General features: G+C 37.0%; 1 protein-coding gene across 1 annotated transcript in view; it reads right to left on the bottom strand.

Annotated features, from left to right (window-relative positions):
- The window catches only part of CATSPERB (cation channel sperm associated auxiliary subunit beta), a 151,031-nt gene that overhangs the window by 124,175 nt on the left and 2,295 nt on the right, over positions 1-24,561 (bottom strand). Inside the window, exons 1-2 of the mRNA XM_082384479.1 lie at positions 9,715-24,561; positions 9,312-9,390 (exon numbers count right to left, since the gene is read on the bottom strand). The exon at positions 9,715-24,561 is cut by the window's right edge and continues 2,295 nt beyond it. Of these exons, the coding sequence (XP_082240605.1) occupies positions 9,312-9,390; positions 9,715-9,786 (151 nt within the window). The 5' untranslated portion in view covers positions 9,787-24,561. The remainder of the gene's footprint in view (positions 1-9,311; positions 9,391-9,714) is intronic.

Genomic DNA, 24,561 nt, shown 5'->3' with positions numbered 1-24,561 from the left:
TCCTTTGTGATTACCATGGGGATTACATTTAACATCCTAATGGTATACTACCCTAATTTGAATTTATAGCAGCTTAACTCCAATAACATAGAAAAACTCTACTCCTTTAAAGCTCCATCCCCACCCCTTTCAGTTGTTGATATCATAAAATTATATCTTTAAATATTGTGTGCCCCCAAAACATGAACTAATAATTCTTTTGAATGCATTAGTCTCTTAAGATATGTAGAAAACAAGATTTGGAGTTACAAACCAAAATTACAATGACAGTAACTTTTGCACTAATCATTTTTTTCTTTAGATGTATTAGTCTCTTAAATCATGTTGAAGATGAAAAGTGGAGTTACAATCCATTGTTACAATATAATTACCCACATATTTACCTTTATTTCTCCCTATGGCTTCAAGTGACTGTCTAGTGTCCTTTCATTTCCCCTTGCAGGACTCCCTTGAGCCTTTTTTACATGGCAAATCTAGTGGTAACAAACTCCCTCACCTTTTGTTTATCTGGGAATGCCTTAATTTCTTCCTCACTCTTGAGGACAGTTTTCCCAGATATAGGATTCTTGGCTGACTGGTTTTTCTTTTAGCAATTTGAATATATCAGTCCACTGCCTTCTGGACTCCAAAGTTTCTGATAAGAAATCTGCTTATTATCTAATTGAGGATTCTTTGTGTGTGGTTATTCACTTCTCTCTTGCTGCTTTCAAGATTCTCTCTTTATCTTTGGCTTTTGAAAGTTTGATTATAATGTGTCTTGGTGTAGGTCTCTTGTCAGTTCATCTTACTTGGAGTTTGCTTAGCTTCCTGGATATATATATATTATACATATTTATGCCTTTCATCAAATTTAGGAAGTTTTTATTTAGCCATTATTTCTTCAAATAGTCTCTCTGCTCCTTTCTCTCTCTCTTCTGCTGTTACTCCCACAATGTGTGTGTTGGTCCACTTGACAGTTTCCCAGAGGTCTCTTAGCTCTACACTTTTCTTCAACCTTTTTTCTTTCTGTTCCTGAGACTTGATAATTACAATTGTCTTATCGTCAAGTTGCTGATTTTTTTCTTCTGCCTGCTTAAATCTGCCTTTGAATCCCTCTAGTGAGTTTTTCATTTCAGTTATTGTACTTCTCAGCCCTTGCATTTCTTCTTGGTTTCGTTTCAGGTTTTCTATTTCTTTATTGATACTTCCATTTTGCTCATACATTTTCTTGACCTTCTCCACATCTTCTTTGGTTTTGGGAGCAACTTTAACATGGTTGTTTTAAAGTCTTTGTCTAGTAGATGTGCCATCCAATCTTTTTTCAGGATAATTTCTGGTGATTTATTTTTTTCCTTTAATGGGCCATACTTTCCTGTTTCTTTGTATGTCTTATAATTTTCTGTTGAAAACTGGACAGTTGAATCTAATAGTGTGGTAACTCTGGAAATTAGATTCTCCTCATTCCCCAGGATTTGCTTTTTTTTGTTACTGTTTTTGTCTTTTGGGTTTTTAAAAAATTGTTGTAGGCTGTCTCTGTATCAAGGATCAACCTCAGGTGTAAATTTAAGGTCTTCTTAGGTCTTTTATGAGCCTGTGTCATTTTTCCCTGGGCATGTGTGGTCACTTTGTAATTTATCCCCTTAAATGCAGTTTTTTTTTGTTTTTGTTTTTTTTGATAGTCTTTAACGTCTGGCTCCCAAAGAGGAAAAAAATGAAAAATGAAAAAGGGGGTAAAAAGGGCACTGGCCCTTTAAGTCCCTTGAAAATCTGTTCAGCTGAGGGAGAGGAGCTTGCAACAGTGAGGGGAGGTACAACAACAATGGCTGCCTGCCTCTTTGTCTGCACCTCTGTGATCAGAAGCAGCAATCAGCAATCAGAGTACAGATCCTCAATATTTGGAAGACAGGGTCCTTTTTGCCCACCCTAGCTTCTGCAAGCTGTGTGTGACTGCTCCAGGAACACGTGCACAGCTGCATGCCATGAGGCTGAGGGTGGGGGATGGGTAGTTTCTACAGTGATAAGAGTTGACAATGACTGAAATTAACTGCAACTTACTGTCCAAGACTTCCCCTAGAAGTTGTAAGCCTTCAGTAGCCTCCAGAGTTCCAAAAAAGTTACATCAGACAGATTCGGCCAGTGCAGTTGCTGTCCAGTTGGGGAGGCAGATTTCTTGTGCTTCTCACTCTGCCGTCTTCCCAGAATCCTCTATCCCTTCTCCTTATCTTGAGTTTGAGGAAAGAGGCTGTGATGGGACCACTCATCAATGTCATATGTATTCCTCTAATCTGGGGTATAAATTCAGACTCCTTCTTGGAAAAAGGCAGGACTTGATTTGATGAAGAGGATAGGCCCTATCCCTTGCTAGACCTGCATAGCTATTTTCACAAGAATCCTGCTAAGTCATCTTAGAGAGAAACCCCCCCATCCTTTTTTAAAAATTTATTTATTTAATTTAATTAATTAATTTATTTATTGTGGCTGCATTGGGTCCTTTGTTGCTGCACACGGTCTTTCTCTAGTTGCGGTGAGCAGGGGCTACTCCTCGTTGCCGTGTGCAAGCTTCTCATTGTGGTGGCTTCTCTTGTTGCAGGCTTCAGTAGTTGTGGCTCACAGGCTCTAGAGCACAGGCTCAGTAGTTGTAGCGCACAGGCTTAGCTGCTCCGCAGCATGTGGGATCTTCCCAGACCAGGGCTCGAACCCGTGTCCCCTGCATTGGAAGGCGGATTCTTAACCACTGCACCACCAGGGAAGCCCCCACCCCATCCTTGATATCTAACCACTCTCAATATCTACTCAAATTCTTCATCCCCTACCATCCACCCAGATGGTCATGCTGGTCTGCCCTCAGCAAGAATACTGTTTGGTTAGCTGAGCAAGAATCCTCCCTACTCCTGATGTCTCCTCTTAGTAATTTTCCATCCAAAGACACAATTTCCCCCACAATGAACCTGCTCCTTGGCTATAAATTCCCACTTGCCTATGTTGTATTTGGAATTGAGACTAGTTCTATACTGAGATCTTTTTTCCTCAATTGCAATAGTCCCTGAATAAATTGTAGTTTTACAGCTTTAAATATTGTCCAGCTCTGGTTTTCTTTGGCACAATGAAGTTGAAGCCAGATACTGCAAAAGTACTGAAGGACATCAGAGGTAAGGCTAGATGAAGGTTAACTACAAACATCTTTTGTAACAAACATGGGTTTTGGTGGTATACAATGGCAAAGTACTTTTTAAAAAACTGTCTAAAGATGAGTTAGGGATGTTTTTATATTACTTTTTAAAAAGTGTTTTAAATTTTCTGATCTTTTTTTTTTAACATCTTTATTCGAGTATAATTGCTTTACATTGTTGCGTTAGTTGTTGCTGTATAACAAAGTGAATCAGCTATATCTATACATATATCCCTGTATCCCCTCCCTCTTGCATCTCCCTCCCACCCTCCCTATCCCACCCCTCAAGTTGGTCACAAAGCACCAAGCTGATCTCCCTGTGCTATGCGGCTGCTTCCCACTAGCTATTTTACATTTGGTAGTGTATATATGTCAATGTCACTCTCTCACTTCGTCTCAGCTTACCCTTCCCCCTCCCCGTGTCCTCAAGTCCATTCTCTATGTCTGCGTCTTTATTCCCGTCCTGCCCCTAGGTTCTTCAGAACCCTTTTTTTTTTTTTTTAGATTCCATATATATGTGTTAGCATATGGTATCTGTGTTTCTCTTTCTGACTTCCTTCACTCCTCTGTATGACAGACTATATTCCATTGACAGTAATATTCCATTGTATACATGTGCCACATCTTCTTTATCCATTCATCTGTCGATGGACACTTAGGTTGCTTCCATGTCCTGGCTATTGTAAATAGAGCTGCAGTGAACATTGTGGTACATGACTCTTTTTGAATTAAGGTTTTCTGAGGGTATATGCCCAGTAGTGGGATTGCTAGGTCATGTGGTAGTTCTATTTTTAGTTTTTAAAGGAACCTCCATACTGTTCTCCATAGTGGCTGTATCAATTTACATTCCCACCAACAGTGCAAGAGGGTTCCCTTTTCTCCATACCCTCTCCAGCATTTATTGTTTGTAGATTTTTTGATGATGGCCATTCTGACCGGTGTGAGGGGATACCTCATTGTAGTTTTGATTTGTATTTCTCTAATGACTAGTGATGTTGAGCATCCTTTCATGTGTTTGTTGGCAATCTGTATATCTTCTTTGGAAAAATGTCGATTTAGGTCTTCTGACAATTTTTGGATTGGGTTCTTTGTTTTTTGGATATTGAGCTGCATGAGCTGCTTGTATATTTTGGGGATTAATCCTTTGTCAGTTGCTTCATTTGCAAATATTTTCTCCCATTCTGAGGGTTGTCTTTTGGTCTTGTTTATGGTTTTCTTTGCTGTGCAAAAGATCTTAAGTTTCATTAGGTCTCAGTTGTTTATTTTTGTTTTTATTTCCATTTCTCTAGGAGGTGGGTCAAAAAGGATCTTGCTGTGATTTATGTCATAGAGTGTTCTGCTTATGTTTTCTTCTAAGAATTTTACAGTGTCTGGCCTTACATTTAGGTCTTTAATCAGTTTTGAGTTTATTTTTGTGTATGGTGTTAGGGAGTGTTCTAATTTCATTCTTTTACATGTAGCTGTCCAGTTTTCCCAGCACCACTTATTGAAGACACTGTCTTTTCTCCATTGTATATCCTTGCCTCTTTTGTCATAGATTAGTTGACCATAGGTGTGTGGGTATATCTCTGGGCTTTCCATCCTGTTCCATTGATCTATATGTCTGTTTTTGTGCCAGTACCATACTGTCTTGATTACTGTAGCTTTGTAGTATAGTCTGAAGTCAGGGAGCCTGAATCCTCCAGCTCCATCTTTCTTTCTCAAGATTGCTTTGGCTGTTTAGGGTCTTTTGTGTTTCCATACAAATTATGCAATTTTTTTTCTAGTTCTGTGAAAAATGCCATTGGTAGTTTGATAGGGATTGCATTGAATCTGTAGATTGCTTTGGGTAGTATAGTCATTTCCACAATGTTGATTCTTCCAATCCAAGAACATGGTATATCTCTCCATCTGTTGGTATCATCTTTAATTTCTTTCATCAGTGTCTTATAGTTTTCTGCATACAGCTCTTTTGTCTCCTTAGGTAGGTTTATTCCTAGATATTTTATTCTTTTTGTTGCAATGGTAAATGGAAGTGTTTCCTTAATTTCTCTTTCAGATTTTTCATTATTAGTGTATAGGAATGCAAGAGATTTCTATGCATTAATTTTGTATCCTGCTACTTTACCAAATTCATTGATTATCTGCAGTAGTTTTCTGGTGGCATCTTTAGGATTCTCTATGTATACTATCATGTCATCTGCAAATAGTGACAGTTTTACTTCTTCTTTTCTGATTTGGATTCTTTTTATTTCTTTTTCTTCTCTGACTGCTGTGGCTAAAACTTCCAAAACTATGTTGAGTAATAGTGGTGAGAGTGGGCAACGTTGTCTTGTTCCTAATCTTAGAGGAAATGGTTTCAGTTTTTCACCATTGAGAATGATGTTGGCTGTGTGTTTGTCATATATGGCCTTTATTATATTGAGGTAAGTTCCCTCTATTCCTACTTTCTGGAGATTTTTTATCATAAATGGGTGTTGAATTTTGTCAAAAGCTTTTTCTGCATCTATTGAGATGATCATACGGTTTTGATCCTTCAATTTGTTAATATGGTGCATCACATTGATTGATTTGCATATATTGAAGAATCCTTGCATTCCTGGGATAAACCCCACTTGATCATGGTGTATGATTCTTTTAATGTGCTGCTGGATTCTGTTTGCTAGTATTTTGTTGAGGAGTTTTGCATCTATGTTCATCAGTGATATTGTCCTATAGTTTTCTTTTTTTGTAACATCTCTGTCCGGTTTCGGTATCAGGGTGATGGTGGCCTCGTAGAATGAATTTGGGAGTGTTCCTCCCTCTGCTATATTTTGGAAGAGTTTGAGAAGTATAGGTGTTAGCTCTTCTCTAAATGTTTGATAGAGTTCACCTGTGAATCCATCTGGTCCTGGGTTTTTGTTTGTTGGAAGATTTTTAATCACAGTCTCATTTTCAGTGCTTGCGATTGGTCTGTTCATATTTTCTGTTTCTTCATGGTTAATTCTCAGAAGGTTGTGCTTTTCTGAGAATTTGTCCATTTCTTCCAGGTTGTCCATTTTACTGGCAAATAGTTGCTTGTAGTAATCTCTCATGATCCTTTGTATTTCTGCAGTGTCAGTTGTTACTTCTCTTTTTTCATTTCTAATTCTGTTGATTTGAGTCTTCTCCCTTTTTTTCTTGATGAGTCTGGCTAATGGCTTATCAATTTTGTTTATCTTCTCAAAGAACCAGCTTTTAGTTTTATTGATCTTTGCTATCATTTCCTTCATTTCTTTTTCATTTATTTCTGATCTGATCTTTATGACTTCTTTCCTTCTACTAACTTTGGGGTTTTTTCGTTCTTCTTTCTCTAATTGCTTTAGGTATAAGGTTAGTTTATTTGAGATGTTTCTTGTTTCTTGAGGTAGGATTGTATTGCTCTAAACTTCCCTCTTAGAACTGCTTTTGCTGCATCCCATAGGTTTTGGGCCATCGTGTTTTTATTGTCATTTGTTTCTAGGTATCTTTTGATTTCTTCTTTGATTTCTTCAGTGATCTCTTGGTTATTTAGTAGCGTATTGTTTAGCCTCCATGTGTCTGTATTTTGTACAGATGTTTTCCTGTAATTGATATCTAGTCTCACAGCATTGTGGTCGGAAAAGATACTTGATATGATATCATTTTTCTTAAATTTACCAAGGCTTGATTTGTGACCCAAGATATGATCTATCCTGGAGAATGTTCCATGAGCACTTCAAAAGAAAGTGTATTCTGTTGTTTTTGGATGGACTGTCCTATAAATATCAATTAAGTCCATCTTGTTTAACGTATCATTTAAAGCTTGTGTTTCCTTATTTATTTTCATTTTGGTTGATCTGTTCATTGGTGAAAGTGGGGTGTTAAAGTCCCCTACTATTATTGTGTTACTGTCAATTTCCCCTTTTATGCCTGTTAGCATTTGCCTTATGTATTGAGGTGCTCCTATGCTGAGTGCATAAATATTTACAATTGTTATATCTTCTTCTTGGGTTGATCCCTTGATCATTATGTAGTGTCCTTCTTTGTCTCTTGTAATAGTCTTTATTTTAAAGTCTATTTTTTCTGATATGAGAATTTCTACTCCAGCTTTTTTGATTTCCATTTATCTTTTTGAAATGCCAAATTGCTGTCAGGAATATGCTGACAGATAGTTTCAAAAAGTAAATCAGGACTCAGTCTGTCCTTCCAAACTGAAGGTTCATTTGAACAATGAACATTAAATTAAATACCTTAAAAATTGCATGCTGTGGAGAGAGCATTTTGAATATAGGCAGCTGGAAATGTTTACATTAGTATGTGATTTTGTTACTGGAAATCTCATAAATATATCATCTATAATTACTGTCATATCTGCAATACTTTAGAAACTTGAAAATGGAAATTTTTTTACTTGATTTAAATATTTCAAATGAATTTCAATGAAGTTTTGAACTATTTGCTTAAAATGGAAAAAAGTTGACTGACATACAGAAAGCTGGAAGCTTACTAAAATTTTATCAATAAAAACCTTTACAAAGTTGATAGATGGGATTGAAAAATGAGTATCATGATTTATTCATTAAGCCAACATGCATTTATCCCATTTAGATATACAAAAATTTGCGAGATATATTTTTAATATAATAGCTAATTAAAGTCAAATACCAAAATAAATTGAATTAGAGCCAGATATTCAAATCTCTATAAACTTTGACTCCAAGATTTCAAAAACTATATTTACATCACATTTTCTCACCAAAAATCTTAAAATTTCAAAGAATTTTATGATGTTGATCAGTATACTTTATAATAATTTTAAAAGATTATTTCATCCTTTTTCATCCCCTTTTAATTTCTGGGTTTTGTGTAGGTTTACAAGGTACACAATATATTAGTACAGTAGTACAAGTACGTAATTTAAAAATAAATAGAAAATATTGGAGAACCAAGCTTACACTTTTTTTTTTTTTCAACCAATGCAGTGCATGACCAAAAAACTGACTTCATGACTGAAGATCTGGTGTAAGCTACTGTCATGGTCTTCTGTCTGTTCTCTCTGCCTCCCAACTTTCCCTCCACCAATCTACTTTACATAATGCTGCCATATTAATCTTCCTAAATTGTAGCTTTGAGATGTTACTCCCCTAACCAGTCATCTTAAATGACTTTCCAGTGAATATAGACTAAAGCCCAAATTCCTTAGCTTGGCATTCAAGTACCTCTATAATATAAGCCAGTTTCCTATCTTTCCAAAATATTTTACTTCTTCTATTCCTTCTTTCAAGTCAGAATGAACTATTTACTGCTCCCATCATGTTCTGTGGTTGTTTACCTCCACGACTTTATTCATCACTTACCTGATGTTGTCTTTGTAGGATGCTCTTCCCCATGCATGTACAGACATTTGGGGGACACATATGGGTTGATATCTTTCATACAGTGTTTTCTCTGACTCACTCCATCCCCTGCCCCAGTTGGAAGTACATTCTCCCTTCTCTGAAATCTCATAAGTTTGCTGGTGACTATCCAATCTTCGGTTATGTCCATACCTGTGTAATATATTCTCTAGCGGAATATAGGAACTAGAACTGGCTCATCCCAGAACTCACCCAATTCTGCAACACACCCATGTGTAGAAGAGAGCCTGAGTCTCTCCATCCACTCAGTCAACAATTTTTTGACCATCGACTATGTTCTGGTAGATCCAGTTCAGGATACTACAGAATCTATACAATCTGCACTAATGGAGGTGGATTTGTCTTATTCCTTTTGCAAAGTTTTACACCATGAAAGTCCTATTGGGCAATTTAATCCATGTATTAATTTCAGAAAATTCTCATTCTATTAGCCTATAATTCAGTTTACAATTCATCCTACATGCAACCATTTATGGAGGAAAAATGAAAAAGTTCTATCCAAATAATTCAAGTTTTGCAAATATAAAATGTTCCTTAAAATTTAAATATTCTATGACTTATAAGTAATGAAATACTATAACAAAAGAAAAGTCCTGATATAAACAATGATATTATTAGAAACCTCTGGACCAGAGTACAATAGATAATACTGGGGAAAAACTGGAAGATAAGGTAAAGAAGAAGTACTAAAAGAAAAATAGTTTAACTGTTAGTGAGGAAGGGATATAAAGGGGAAGTCTTGAGAAGATTTTCTCTATTTTAGAGAGTAAAAAGAGTCTGAAACTTACCTTTATTATATGTTATTCCTGATGAAATATCAAAAATGTTCAAAAGTAAAATCATAACATATAAAAGTGGCAATTCCATCTGTTGGAAGAAAAAAGAATTATTTCCATTCAATTACTCTGAAGATATTTTTTAGTTCCTTTTGCTATAAACAATGGCATAGTAAAGAAATCATCTCTTCTTTGAATTAAAAATATTTCTCATTATGTGACAAAAGCAGACAACAATTGACTAAGCTCTACACTTACTCCTTAACTGGTATTAAATATATTTATAAATATAATTATTGCAAACTAAAGAGCTGTGGCTCAGAGTTTTCTGCAACTGTTAGAAAGGCATGATCAATTCTACATCTGTGTAAAACCCAACCTGACTTGATAAAGACTCAGGATGGTACAGTTGTACCTTGATCTGAGACTGTGACAGCATTGCTCTTGGGAGAGACAATCCATGTGAGTCCTGAGCATCCCTGCACATCCTTGCTATGTGCCAGGAATGCAAGGCCCTTTTCTCAGAGTTGTGTTTGCAGCAAGCAACCTTGAGGCATGAGGTAACATCCTCTGGACAAGCACAGGCTTGTTTCCATGGTGAATCTCCCAACTCCGTGTTCTTCTCTTGTAATGTACACCACTATGTGTGTTAGCAAGCGTCTGTCATGGGCTGAATTGTTCCCCCCTCCCAAATTCATATGCTGAAGTCCTAACCACCAGTATATCAGAATGTGGTCATATTTGGAGATAGGGTCTTTACAGAAGTAATTAAGTTAAAATGAAATCATTAGGGTAGGCCCTAATCCAGTATAACTGGTGTCTTTATAAGAAGGTGCAATTTGGACACACTCTTGTACAGGTAGAAGATGATATGAAGACACAGGGAGAAGGTAGCCATTTACAAGCCAAGGAGAGAGGCCTGGAACAGATCCTTCCCTCGTGGCTCTCAGAGGGAACTAGCTCTGCTAACATCTTGATGTTGAGACTGAGCAGGACCCTTTGGTACCCTCTCACTTCGTTCGGGACTCTCTGTGCCCCGCATCTCTTGAAGTAAAAGAGGTTTCTCCTGACGTCTTCAGGTTTCTCCCGAATCTCAAAAGGCTGGCTAAGGAATTAATGATTAGGAAAATGTGAACATATAATAATAAAGAATAACTGCTGGGCCAGGAAAGTAAACTGGTAACAATTTAAACAAAAGATCAGCCATATAGCAGAGTCACAGGACCTTTAGTTCGTCCATGAAGGACATAGATAACAATGTCTGAAGCACATTCCTAAGTTGTTTTTACAGAAACTAGACTCCCACCAGATGGAAACAGCTGACCACAAGCGCGTAGACCCCAGACCAATTGGGATCAGAAAGTTGATGATGTTGACTCTGGAAACATCACCCTGTTACCTCACTGCCAATCAATCCGAAGAATGTCCACGAACTGATCAGGCACCCTGCAACCCACATCCTTAATGGTGCCTTTAAAAACCCTTCCCTGAAAGCCATCAGGGAGTTCAGGTCTTTTGAGTACTAGCTGCACATTCTCCTTTCTTGGCACCCTGCAATAAATGTACTTTCCTTCACCACAACCTGGTGTCAGATTGGCTTTGCTGCACATCAGGGAAACCGACCCAAATCCAGGTTCGGGATAATCTCAGATTTCTAAACTCCAGAGCTGTGAGACAATAAATTTCTGTTGCTTAAACCACTCAGTGTGTGGTACCTTGTTAGCCCTAGTAAACTAATACAGCATGAGACTCCATGGGACTAGGGTGGGAGGAGGGAGGGAGGAAGGGGACATGGGGAACTGGAGTGAGCATCATGTTGACAGTGACTACTGCTTTTCTGTGAGTGATAAAGTCCTACATCTCTGACCCAGGAGTCTGTATCTTTTGCCAGCACCCAAGAAACAGTAACAGACTGACTTGCCAGCTAAAGGAAGAGTAAAATCCAGATGCTTTGGGGTTCCTGACAGCTGCTGAGTAAATTAAATTTAACTGATGTTTTTCTTGCCTCAAAATTGATTTGCTTGATTAAATACATTTAACTGACAGTAGAAAGCTCAACATTTGTTGGATTTTGAATTCCTCACCCTTATCACATGGTTAGGGGAGAATTGTTTTTTAAGTGCATTTTTTAGTCATTTAAGAAAACAACTTGTTTTCACAAGGTAAGAGGAAATAAATGGTCCATCAAAATTACATCTGCACAGTGCTATGCTCAATTTTATTTTTGGTATAAGAATGAATTTAACATTAAATGGAGAAGTTACCAGAGACAAACTTTGAAAATAGTGCCCTTACCAGGAAAATCTTGTATTATTTTGCTAAACATTCAAATTAAATGACATAACACCATTATTGGAACCCATAAGCTTTCCTCATCCCTGAAATACTGTCTGAAATGTATTATATTCCAGGACCCCAGTTTGGATGACCTCTTAATAAGTTATCTTCAAAGTTGTTCCAATTCAGTTCTCCAAGTAAATATAAGAAGATCTCTAATTTCATTTAAGTGGATTTGACTGTATCTGTCTTTGAGTCAAGAACTAAAAACTTACTTTGAAAGGCTTTTAAATGCTTTCATTAAGGAAAGGAAACCCGAGAGAGCATATTTACGGGCAAGACAGCCAAGGAGTGATCTTTGAACTCTCCATGGCTTTGTGCTAGCTGCACATTCCCTTACTCTAATAATTCAGTCCATATATATAAATTCATATTTATAGCCTATATATATACTTATATATATATATAAGTTTTTTAAAATTTAGAGATGAAATGTACCTTACTTTAGAGTTGACATATGAGACATTAAGTAACATGTCCAAAGTCCATTACTGGCTAGTTACAGAGTTGGGCTTAGAACCAAGGTCTCCTGATTGAATTGATCTAGTCAGCATACAAAGATGCCACAAAATGAAAATTTAAAAACTTATTCTACACTACATACTTGAGTAGATTTGACCTCTCACCAAAACTGCTAAATTTGTTCACCATAATTCTGCTTCATACATACATTAGTCTCATTCTTCTCCTTCTTCAATATTATGACTTTTCTCAATTTGGTACTACCTTCTTTCAACAATTATCTCATGGTTAGAGAAAAGGCACAGACTTTGGCCTAAGATCAGCTCTGCCCACTGAGATGTTTGATCTTTGGAAAGTTACTTAACTTCTTCAAGTTTACTTTCTATTCAGTAAAATAGGGATAACACTTCACAGGGTTGTTGTGAGAATTAAATGAATAATATACTAAAACATCTAACAGCTAGCTACTTTACACAAACTAAGCACTTGATAAATATTAGCTCTGAATCCATATCTTTATACATTGAAGCAACTTCTTTATCTTCATCACACTCTCCTACACATCCTTAACAGTCAAATTATCCCCACTTATTATTCCCATTTAATGTTTATGAGTTTCATGTAACGGTCAGATATAGGTCATATATCTGGGTATTTTCTATTCTCTGGCATCAAATAAATATTGGGAATTGTCCCAAAGGAGGAACCTACCAGTTCACTTGTAAGTTACTCTATTATCATGGAAGAGTGATTACACTGTAAATTCATACTATAGTAGGGCCCTTATTTCTTACTGTAATTCCCTCTTAGTGGGATGCCCAACCAGTTGCACTTTTCTTTTTTATATTTTCCCAAGCTTTCTTCCATACAGGCTGAGAAAGAAGACCCAAAACTGCGAGCTGAGTTTTCACAGTTTACTGGTTTAGTAGTCCACTTAACTTTGGTAACAGCCAATCAGCTGCTACCAAGTACAGAAGCATGCTTAGAAAAATCTAAAGGACAGGCAGTTGGAATTTCCAATTAACTGCCTCTTCAAAGAGCACCAAAGATCATTTTCTGTGTTAACATCAGTGTCCTGAAGGAAGAGTGGGACTTAAAAGAATAAAGACCTTATTGATAGGGTAAGCAAGAAAAGTAAATACACAAAGCAAAAAGATAGGAATGAGCTACTTGTGCATGGGAATCAGTAAGACCAAATGATATGCCAATCTGTTCTTCAGGTTCATTCTCGTGTAAATGTCCTTGGTGGGGTTGATTATACCCACTCAGGCTGCCTTTGACTTAGTGGGCTGAGACTGAACCTTTCTTACTTAGCACCCTAACTAGTCATCAAGGTCACAGAGGCTAACAAATAATTTTTTAAATGATGATAATAAAACCTGCTTTACATTCATGTTTTCCTTCAGAAGTCCCTTCACATGGCCATGTAGAATCTGCTCTTACCCATATCATGAAAGATAGCTGGTATCTGGGTTATCTATTCCTAAAAAGCCCATGTAAGAAAAACTTTCTCTCACCTTTTCTGGTGACTTTAACTGAAAGAAAAAAGTCACTCCTCAACCTGCAACAATGTGCAAAACTCAACAAAATCTCTCTCCCAATAAAGACTCAGTTCCTCCCCTATTAAGGGTAAGGATCTGCTTTCAGTCAGTTACTGCTGAATTACATTTTGATTTGAAGGAAAGTTCCCATAGCAGAGCTTTTATCTGTAACAGTGGAATGAAAATGTTCTTCTCCCTGGAAAACAAGACAGGCACGGGGCATCTAGTTAGGAAATTTGGGGACAAGGAAGGGGGCTCATTGGAAGGATGACTTTGACTTTTTCTGTAATTTTTCTCTGACTATAAAAGTGCTCATTGTGCAAAACTTGGAAAATACAAACAGGTATAGAGAAATTAATTACCCATAAACCCACAATCAGATATAACCACTATTAACACTTTGACCTATTTCTACAATCTGTTCCCTACACATTTATGTGTTTCATGTAGGATCCTTCTGTATATAGCTTCAGTACATAGCTTTCAGTCATTGTTATTCTGACCATTTTCTCATGTAATTCAACTTAAAAAAATTTTTTTTCACAATTACATATCTAAAATAACTACAATTTATTTAAACATGAGTCATTCAGTTGTTTCCAGTGTTTTCCTGTTATGAATAGTATAACTGAATAATCCTGAACAAAAATCTTTCCCTGCATTTAAAAATATTTCTTTAGGATATAAACATATTTAAGATTCTTGGTATATGTTGGAAAATTGCTTTCCAGAAAATGGAGTGTTTGGGGCTTCCCTGGTGGAGCAGCAGTTAAGAATCCGCCTGCCAATGCAGGGGACACGGGTTCGAGCTCTGGTCTGGGAAGATCCCACATGCCGCGGAGCAACTAAGCCCGTGTATGACAACTACTGAGCCTGCACTCTAGAGCCCGCAAGCCACAACTACTGAGCCCGTGAGCCGCGACTACTGAAGCCCGCGTGCCCTAGAGCCCGTGCTCCGCAACAAGAGAAGCCACCACAATGAGAAGCCCGCACACCTCAACGAAGAGTAGCCCCCCACTCACCCCAACTACAGAAAGCCTGTGCGCAGCAACGAAGACCCAACACAGCCAAAAATAAATTAATTAATTAATTAAAAGAAGAAAAAAAAGAAATGCCTGTGGGACATACAGTTAAAAAAAAATGCAGTGTTGAGAATTAGATATAATCTGTAATAGTCTGATAGGCAAAAAAGTATCTCATTGTTTTACTTTTTAAAATATTGGTACAATTTAATATTTAAGATATGCTTGTTAGCCATTTTGTCTTCTATAAATTATCTGGACATATTCTTGACCACTTTCTGTTGGAATTTTAGTGTTTTGCTTGTGAAATGGTAAAAGAATTTCTTGCAATATTTACAATGAATATTAAACCCAATTAGTCACTTAATTTTTTTTACAATGGGCTTTGATGCATAGTAATTCAAATCTGATGCAATCAAATTTATCAGTATTCTCCTTTGTTTCTGTTGCCTTATGGTTTCAAAGTCTACTCCCATCCAGAGACATACTTTTCTTATGCTTTTTGTGACCACCTAGATGGGTGGGATAGGGAGGGTGGGAGGGAGATACAAGAGGGAGGGGATATGGGGATATATGTATACATATAGCTGATTCACTTTGTTATACAGCAGAAACTAACACAACATTGTAAAGCAATTATACTCCAATAAAGATGTTAAAGAAAAAATTTAAAGACTCAAAAGGTTCAAAGAATAAAATAACAAGGACATTTTGATCACCCCAGATTCACATTACTACCAGTTTAAAAAAAATTATTATGGGATATTCCAACATTAGAAAAAGATTCCAAACAAAAGAAAAAGAAAGACTGTACAATCAGCCTCTCTGTATCCATCATCTAGCTTCAGTCTTGTTTCATCAATACACACACCCATTTATCATCCTCCTTCAGGATAATCTTGAAGATATCCTAGACATTTATACATATTTCAGTATATATTTCTAAGAGAAAATGACATTTTAAATTTATTATTTATTTATTTATTCATTCATTTATGGCTGTGTCAGGTCTTAGCTGAGGCACACGGGATCTTCATTGACGCACGTGGGATCTTTCGTTGCAGGATGCAGGCTTCTCTTTAGTTGTGGTGTGCTGATCCTCTCTTCTTTACTTGTGGCACGCAGGCTCCAGGACATGTGGGTTCTGTAGCTGTGGTGTGTGAGTTCCAGAGTGTGTGGGCTCTGTAGTTAGAGGCACAGAGGCTCTCCAGTTGAGGCGCGCAAGCTCAGTAGTTGTGGCACACGGGCTTAGTTGCCCCACAGCATGTGGGATCTTAGTTCCCTGACCAGGGATCAAACCTGTGTCCCCAGCATTGTAAGGTGGATACTTTACCACTGGACAACCAGGGAAGTCCCAAAATGCCATTTTTAAAATAAAACAAAACCACAATACTGGACTTCCTTGGTGGCGCAGTGGTTAAGAATCTGCCTGCCAGTGCAGGGGACATGGGTTTGAGTCCTGGTCTGGGAAGATCCCACATGCCGCGGAGCAACTAAGCCTGTGCATCACAACTACTGAGCCTGCGCTCTAGAGCCCGTGAACCATAACTACTGAGCCCGTGTGCTACAACTACTAAAGCCCGTGTGCCTAGAGCCCATGCTCTGCAACAAGAGAGGCCATCGCAATGAAAAGGCCGCGCACCGCAGTGAAGAGTAGCCCCCGCTCAACGCAACTAGAGAAAGCCCACGTGCAGCAACGAAGACCCAACGCAGCCAAAAATAAATAAATAAAAAACAAAAAAAACACAATACCATATCATGCCTTAAAATAATAATGATTCCTGGATATCCACCCAGTGACTGTTTTCATTTCTTCAGTATACCATTCTTAAATTTTTTTATAGTTTGTATGAATCAAGATCCAATAGGGTTCATCTCTGCAATTGGTTGATATATTTTTGAAGTTTTTAAATCCATAAATAACTCTCCTTTTTACCCCCATTTTCTCTCTCTTTTTCCTTGCAACTTATTAGTTGAAGAAGTAGTTCATTTTAATGTTTTCCTCTGGATTTTGCTGATTGCATCATTGTGGTATCTTTTAACCGTAAGTTTATCTCATTTGTCCTGTAAATTGCTAAGTAGATTTAAATGCTTGATCAGATTCAGGTTAATTTTTTTGGCAGGGACACTTCATAGGTGGTGTTGAGTACGTCTAACAGGAGGTACATAATGACTGGTTCTCTCTTTCCATGATACACCAGCAATCATTTATTGCCTAGATCTGTTAAATTCACTGGAGGTTGCAAGATGGTGATATTTTATCATTCATTCTTTACTCATTCACTGGAATACTTCTATAAAGATAAAATTTCCTTCACGAACTATTTTGGTTACCCAGAGGTATATTTCCTAAGAAAAGGCAAAATAAATGCTTCATTCTTTTCCTTCACTTACCAGTTTTGATTCCCTAGCATTGGTTTCCTAGAATTGATTTTCTAGCATCCTCATAGAAGCAACCAATAAGATTTGTTTTTAAGTATCATTATGAACTCATAGCTTTCTGTTTAAATATATTTCAGTGTTTATATCTGTTACAGTTACTATCCTTACTGATGCTCAAAGTGTCCAATTTTTGGCAGGTATGGTCTTCTTAAAGTTGGCTCCTGAGTCCTTTTGACATGGCTCTACTTGAGTCTTTGATTGCTTGCTTTCTTCCTTTCTTCTAGGACAAAATATTCCAGGCTCACTTTATACATTTCTGTCCCAAACATGGAATCAGTCATTTCTGTATGGAATTCTGATTCCTTTTACTGGGAAATGGTATTTAGAAACCATAATTTGGGAGCTAGGCCAGTCTTAAATATATATATATATATATATATATATATATACACATATATATATATAAACTTTATGGAAGATACATTGTGGCTACTCAAAAGTGTATTTCTCCACATATTCACCAAAAAAAAAAAATCACATAAATAAAGAGGAGAATTAATAAAACAACCCTAGAGCAACCATTGCACAGAGATTACTAAGAATTTCAATTTACATAAAAGTAGAAAAATAAACATCTAAACCCAGCAGGATCAAATCCAGAGTCCACACCAGAGCAAAGTGGGGTAGAGACTGTGGAAAAGAACAGAGGTTCACAGGAGTATAGCAGTGGTAGGATACAGGTGAAATCCTCTCTAATAGAGTTCTACCTGAGAAAAGAAATACTGAGAAAAGGTTTGAGAACTGGTAGATTAGAACACTCACTTGAAAATCTCTTTGCAGTTTTAGGAAGGCACTATTCAGAAGAAGGGGTAGCCTCTGAATGGCGAGGAATTTCTCAGATGTTTGATGGTGAAGAGAAAAAAGAAAGGAAACAATGGGAATTAAAGATCTTACAGAAACAAAAGAGAACCACAAAATCGGGGAACACACTGACCCCACCCCCAAAAGTTTCCATCTACTTAAAAATTCAACTTCCCTTTAGCAACAGAAGAGGATGCTTTTGAATTAAGAAACCTAGATAGAACCAATGGCATTTTCCACAGAATTAGAACAAATAATTCTAAAATTTGTATAGAAGCACAAAAGACCTCGAATAGTCAAAACGATCTTGAGAAAGAAGAACAAAGCTGGAGATATCATGCTCCCTGATTTTAAACCACACTACAAAGCTATAGTAATCAAAATGGTGTGGTACTCGCACAAAAACAGACAGATGGATCAATGGAACAGAACAGAGAGCCCAGAAATAAACCCACACTTATATGGTCAATTTAATCTACAACAAAGGAGGTAAGAATACATAATGGGGAAAAGACAGCTTCTTTATAATTGGTGTTGGGAAAACTGGACAGCTACATGCAAAAGAATGAAACTGGACTACACTCTCACACTGTAAAAAAAAAAAAAAAAAAAAATCTCAAAATGGATTAAAGACTTAAATGTAAGACCTGAAACCATCAATCTCCTAGAAGAAAACATAGGCAGTATGCTCTTTGATATTGGCCTTAGCAATATGTTTTTGGATCTGTCTCCTTATGCAAGGGAAACAAAAACAAAAATAAACAAATTGGACTACATCAAACTAAAAAGTTTTTGCACAACAAAGTAAACTATCAACAAAAGGAAAAGGCTGCCTACTGAATGGAGAAGATGTTTGCAAACAATATACCTGATGAGGGGTTAATATCCAAAGTATACAAAGAACTTACACAACTCAACATAAAAAAACAAACAACCCAATTAAAAAACGGGCAGAGGACCTGACTAGACATTTTCCAAAAAAGACATACAGATGGCCAATAGGAATATCAAAAGATGCTCAATCCCTAATCATCATGGAAATAAAAATCAAAACCACAGTGAGATATTACCTCACATCTGTCAGAATTGCTTTTATCAGGGACTTCCCTGGCATTCCAGTAGTTAAGACTCCACTCTTCCAATGCAGGGGGCATGGGTTCGACCCCTGGTCAGGGAACTAAGATCTCACATGCTGCATGGCACAGCCAAAAAAAAAAGAAAGAAAGAATTGCTATTATCAAAAAAACAACAAATAACAAATATTGGCAAGGGTGTAGAGAAAGGGGGACCCTCGTGCATTGTTGGTGGGAATGTATTAAACTGGTGCAACCACTATGGAAAACAATATGGTAGTTCCTTTAAAAATTAAAAATAAAACTATCATACAACCAAACAATTTCACTTCTGGATATTTATATGAAGAAAATGTAAACAACTAATTCAAAAAGATACTTGTACTCCTATGTTTACTGCAGCACTATTTTACAATAGCTAAGATATAGAAGCAACCTAAGTGTCCATCAACAGATGAATGAATAAAGAAGATGTGGTGTGTATATAAATATGTACAATGGAATATTACTCAGCCATAAAAAGAATGAAATCTTTCCATGTGTGACGACACGAATGGACCTAGAGGGGATTTTGCTAAGTGAAGTAAGACAGAGAAAGACAAGTACCATATAATTTCACTTATATGTCAGTGTATATGGAATGTGGAATCTAAAAAACAAAACAAATGAACAAGCATAACAAAACAAAAGAGTCCTAGACACAGAGAACAAATTGGTGGTTGCCTGAGGGGAGGGGAGTGGTGGTATGAATAAAATAGGTAAGGGAGATTAAGAGGTACAAACTTCCAGCTACAGAATAAATGAGTCACAGGGATGAAATGTACAGCACAGGGAAATAGTCAATTATATTGTAATATCTTTGAATGGTGACAGATGGTAACTGGATATATCATGGTGATCATTTTGTAATGTATAGAAATATTGAACCACCGTGTTATATACCTGGAACTAACATAATATTGTGAGTCAATTACACTTCAATTAAAAAAATATGTAGACACTGAAATAATGTATTAAAATGCTAATGATAGTTATCTCTGGGGGGTGGGTTATAGGTGATTGTTGATTTTTACTTTATGTTTTTATGTATTTCTAGTTGTCTGCAATGAATGTGTATTGCTTGTAAAATTAGAAAGAAAACCAATAAATGTCACTACAAAATGTTTTATAAATTTAAAAAAAAGGAAAGAATTGAGAAACCATATTTCATTAAAAGTAAAGTTTTCTGCTATGTGAAAGGCACTGTCAAGAGAAAAAATAACATGGAGTGGAAGAAAAAAAATACTGGGTTGGCCAAAAAGTTCGTTTGGGGTTTTCCATAACATCTTGCAGAAAAACCCAAATGCATTTTTTGGCCAACCCAATATTTGCAAAAGACACATCTGATAAAGGACTGTTATCTAAAACATACAAAGAGCCCTTAAAACTCAATAATAAGAAAACAGCCCTATTAAAAAATGGGCCCCAAATCTTAACAGACACCTCATGAAAGAACATATACAGATGGCATATAAGTATATGAAAACATGCTCCACATCAAATTTCATCAGAGAAATGCAAGTCAAAACAATGAAATACCATTTCACACCTATTAGAATGACCAAAATTTGGAGCACTGACAGCACCAATGCTGTGAGTATGCAAAATGGCACAGCCACTTGGAAGACAGTTTGGTGAGGTTTTTTTAAAAATTTTTTATTTATTTATCTTTTTATTTTTGGCTGTGTTGGGTCTTCATTGCTGCGCACGGGCTTTCTCTAGTTGCATTGAGTGGGGGTTACTCTTCATTGCAGCGCGTGCGCTTCTCATTGCAGTGGTTTCTCTTGTTGTGGAGCATGGGCTCTAGGCACACGGGCTTCAGTAGTTGTGGCTTGAGGGCTCTAGAGCGTTGGCTCAGTAGTTGTGGTGCACAGGTTTGGTTGCTCTGCAGCATGTGGGATCTTCCCAGACCAGGGCTTGAACCCGTGTCCCCTGCGCTGGCAGGCAGATTCTTGACAGTGATGCCACCAGGTAAGTCCCTGGTGAGTTTTTAACAAACCTAAACATACTCTTACCATATGATCCAGCAATTGCACTCCTTGGTATTTACTCTAAGGAGCTGAAAACTTAAGTTCACACAAATACTTGCACACAGATGTTTATAGCAGCTTTATTCATAATTGCCAAAACTTGGAAGTAACCAAGATGTCCTTCAGTTGGTGAATGAATAACTAAACCGTGGTACATCCAGACAATGAAATGTTATTCAGCACTAAAAAGAAATGAGCTTTTTACATGGAGGAAACTTAAATGTATATTGCTTAGTGAAAAAAGTCAATCTGAAAAGGCTACTTATTTTATGATTCTAACTATATGACATTCTGGAAAAGGCCAAACTATGGAGACAATAAAAATATCAGTAGTTGGGCTTCCCTGGTGGTGCAATGGTTAAGAATCTTCCTGCCCACATATATACAATGGAATATTACTCAGCCATAAAAAGAAACGAAATTGAGTTATTTGTACTGAGGTGGCTGGACCTAGAGTCTGTCATACAGAGTGAAGTAAGTCAGAAAGAGAAAAACAAATACCATATGCTAACACACATATATGGAATCTAAAAAAAAAAAAAAAAACGGTTTTGATGAACCTAGGGGCAGGACAGGAATAAAGACACAGACGTAGAGAATGGACTTGAGGACACGGGGCGGGGCAAGGGTAAGCTGGGACGAAGTGAGAGAGTAGCACTGACATATATACACTACCAAATGTAAAATAGACAGCTAGTGGGAAGCAGCTGCATGGCACAGGGAGATCAGCTCGGTGCTTTGCAACCACCTAGAGGGGTGGGATAAGGAGGGTGGGAGGGAGATGCAAGAGGGAGGGGATATGGGGATATACGTATGCATATAGCTGATTCACTTTGTTATACAGCAGAAACAAACACAACACTGTAAAGCAATTATACTCCAATAAAGATGTTAAAAAAAAAAAAAAAAGAATCTGCCTGCCAATGCAGGGGACACGGGTTCAAGCCCTGGTCCAGGAAGATCCCACATGCCATGGAGCAACTGAGCCTGTGTGCCACAACTACTGAAGCCCACGCACCTAGAGCCTCTGCTCTGTAACAAGAAGCCACTGCAGTGAGAAGCCCGTGCACCACAACAAGGAGTAGCCCCCGCTCACTGCAACTAGAGAAAGCCCGTGTGCAGCAACAAAGACCCAATGCAGCCAAAAAAAAAGAAAATCAGTAGTTGACAGGAGTTGGCAGTGGGGAGGAAGGTGTCAATAGGCAGAGCACAGAGGATTTTGGCGATAGTGAAAAATACTGTGTATGATATGATAATCATGGATACGTGCCATTTTACATTTGTCCAAACCTATAGAACGTTCAACACCAAGAGTGAGCCCTAAGGTAAACTATGGACTTTGGGTGATTATGATATGTCGATGTAGGTTCATTAGTCGTAACACACGTACCACTCTGGTGGAGGATTTTGATAACAGGGGAGGCTATGCATGTGTCAGGGTAGGAAGTATACAGGAAATTCCTGTACCTTCCTCTCAATTTTGCTGTAAAACCTAAAACTGCTCTAAAAATTTTTTTCTAATAATTTGAAAAAAAAAATAAGAGAATCACATTGGAAAAAAAGAGACATAGATACTCAAACCTTGCCCCCTACCTGCTGGCTTGTACAAAAAACATATGACATTTCCAAATGAACACAAAAGAGCAGGATATATCCATGCAAAGCTATAAGATAGAAATGTGAATTGAAATATTTCAGCAGAAAAGAATATTCTCTCTGCCCCAAACAAAAAACAAACAGAAAAACTATACAACAGAAAAAACTGTAACACAACACTCTAACCTGAATTAAAATGTTGAAACAAGGATTAGCACATTGAAACAAAAATTACCTTAAGTAATAGCTTCTAAATTCTAAATTTAGAAGACAAATTCAGCACAAATTCTAAATTTAGAAGACAAATTCAGCAATTTCTTTTGATTCAGAAATCAAAAGAAAGCTGGAGTAGCAATACTCATATCAGATAAAACAGACTTTAAAATAAAGAATGTTACAAGAGACAAGGAAGGACACTACATAATGATCAAGGGATCAATCCAAGAAGAAGATATAACAATCATAAATATATATGCACCCAATACAGGAGCACCTCAATACATAAGGCAACTGCTAACAGCTATAAAAGAGGAAATCGACAGTAACACAATAATAGTGGGGCACTTTAACACCTCACTTACACAAGTGGACAGATCATCCAAACAGAAAATTACCAAGGAAACACAAGCTTTAAATGACACAATAGACCAGATAGATTTAATTGATATTTATAGGACATTCCATTGCAAAACAGCAGATTACACGTTCTTCTCAAGTGCGCACGGAACATTCTCCAGGATAGATCACATCTTGGGTCACAAATCGAGCCTCAGTAAATTTAAGAAAATTGAAGTCATATCAAGCATCTTTTCTGACCACAACGCTATGAGATTAGAAATCAATTACAGGGGAAAAACCAGAAAATACATAAACACATGGAAGCTAAACAATACGTTACTAAATAACCAAGAGATCACTGAAGAAACCAAAGAGGAAGTCAAAAAATACCTAGAGACAAATGACAATGAAAACATGACATTCCAAAACCTATGGGATGTGGCAAAAGCAGTTCTAAGAGGGAAGTTTATAGCTCTACAAGCCTACCTCAAGAAACAAGAAAAATCTCAAATAAACAATCTAACCTTACACCTAAAGGAACTAGAGAAGGAAGAACAAACAAAACCCAAAGTTAGCAGAAGGAAAGAAATCATAAAGATCAGAGCAGAAATAAATGAAATAGAAACAAAGAAAACAATAGCAAAGATCAATAAAACTAAAAGCTGCTTCTTTGAGAAGATAAACAAAATTGATAAGCCATTAGCCAGACTCATCAAGAAAAAGAGGGAGAGGACTCAAATCAATAAAATTAGAGATGAAAAAGGAGAACTTACAACAGGCACCACAGAAATACAAAGCATCCTAAGAGACTATTACAAGCAACTTTATGCCAATAAAATGGACAACCTGGAAGAAATGGACAAATTCTTAGAAAGGTATAACCTTCCAAGACTGAACCAGGAAGAAATAGAAAATATGAACAGACCAGTCACAAGTAATGAAATTGAAACTGTGATTAAAAATCTTCCAACAAACAAAAGTCCAGGACCAGATGGCTTCACAGATGAATTCTATCAAACATTTAGAGAAGAGCTAACACCCATCCTTCTCAAACTCTTCCAAAATATAGCAGAGGAAGGAACACTCCCAAACTCATTCTATGAGGCCACCATCACCCTGATACCAAAACCAGACAAAGATACTACAAAAAAAGAAAATTACAGACCAATATCACTGATGAATATAGATGCAAATATCCTCAACAAAATACTAGCAAATAGAATCCAACAACACATTGAAAGGATCATATACCATGATCAAGTGGGATTTATCCCAGGGATGCAAGGATTCTTCAATATATGCAAATCAATCAATGTGATAAACCATATTAACAAATTGAAGAATAAAAACCATATAACCAT

This window comes from Balaenoptera borealis, assembly GCF_965194805.1.
Source record: "Balaenoptera borealis genome assembly, chromosome: 3".
Taxonomy (NCBI): Eukaryota; Metazoa; Chordata; class Mammalia; order Artiodactyla; family Balaenopteridae; genus Balaenoptera; species Balaenoptera borealis.
The sequence above is the reverse complement of the archived record's forward strand: the minus strand, read 5'-3'. Positions and strand labels throughout refer to the sequence as shown.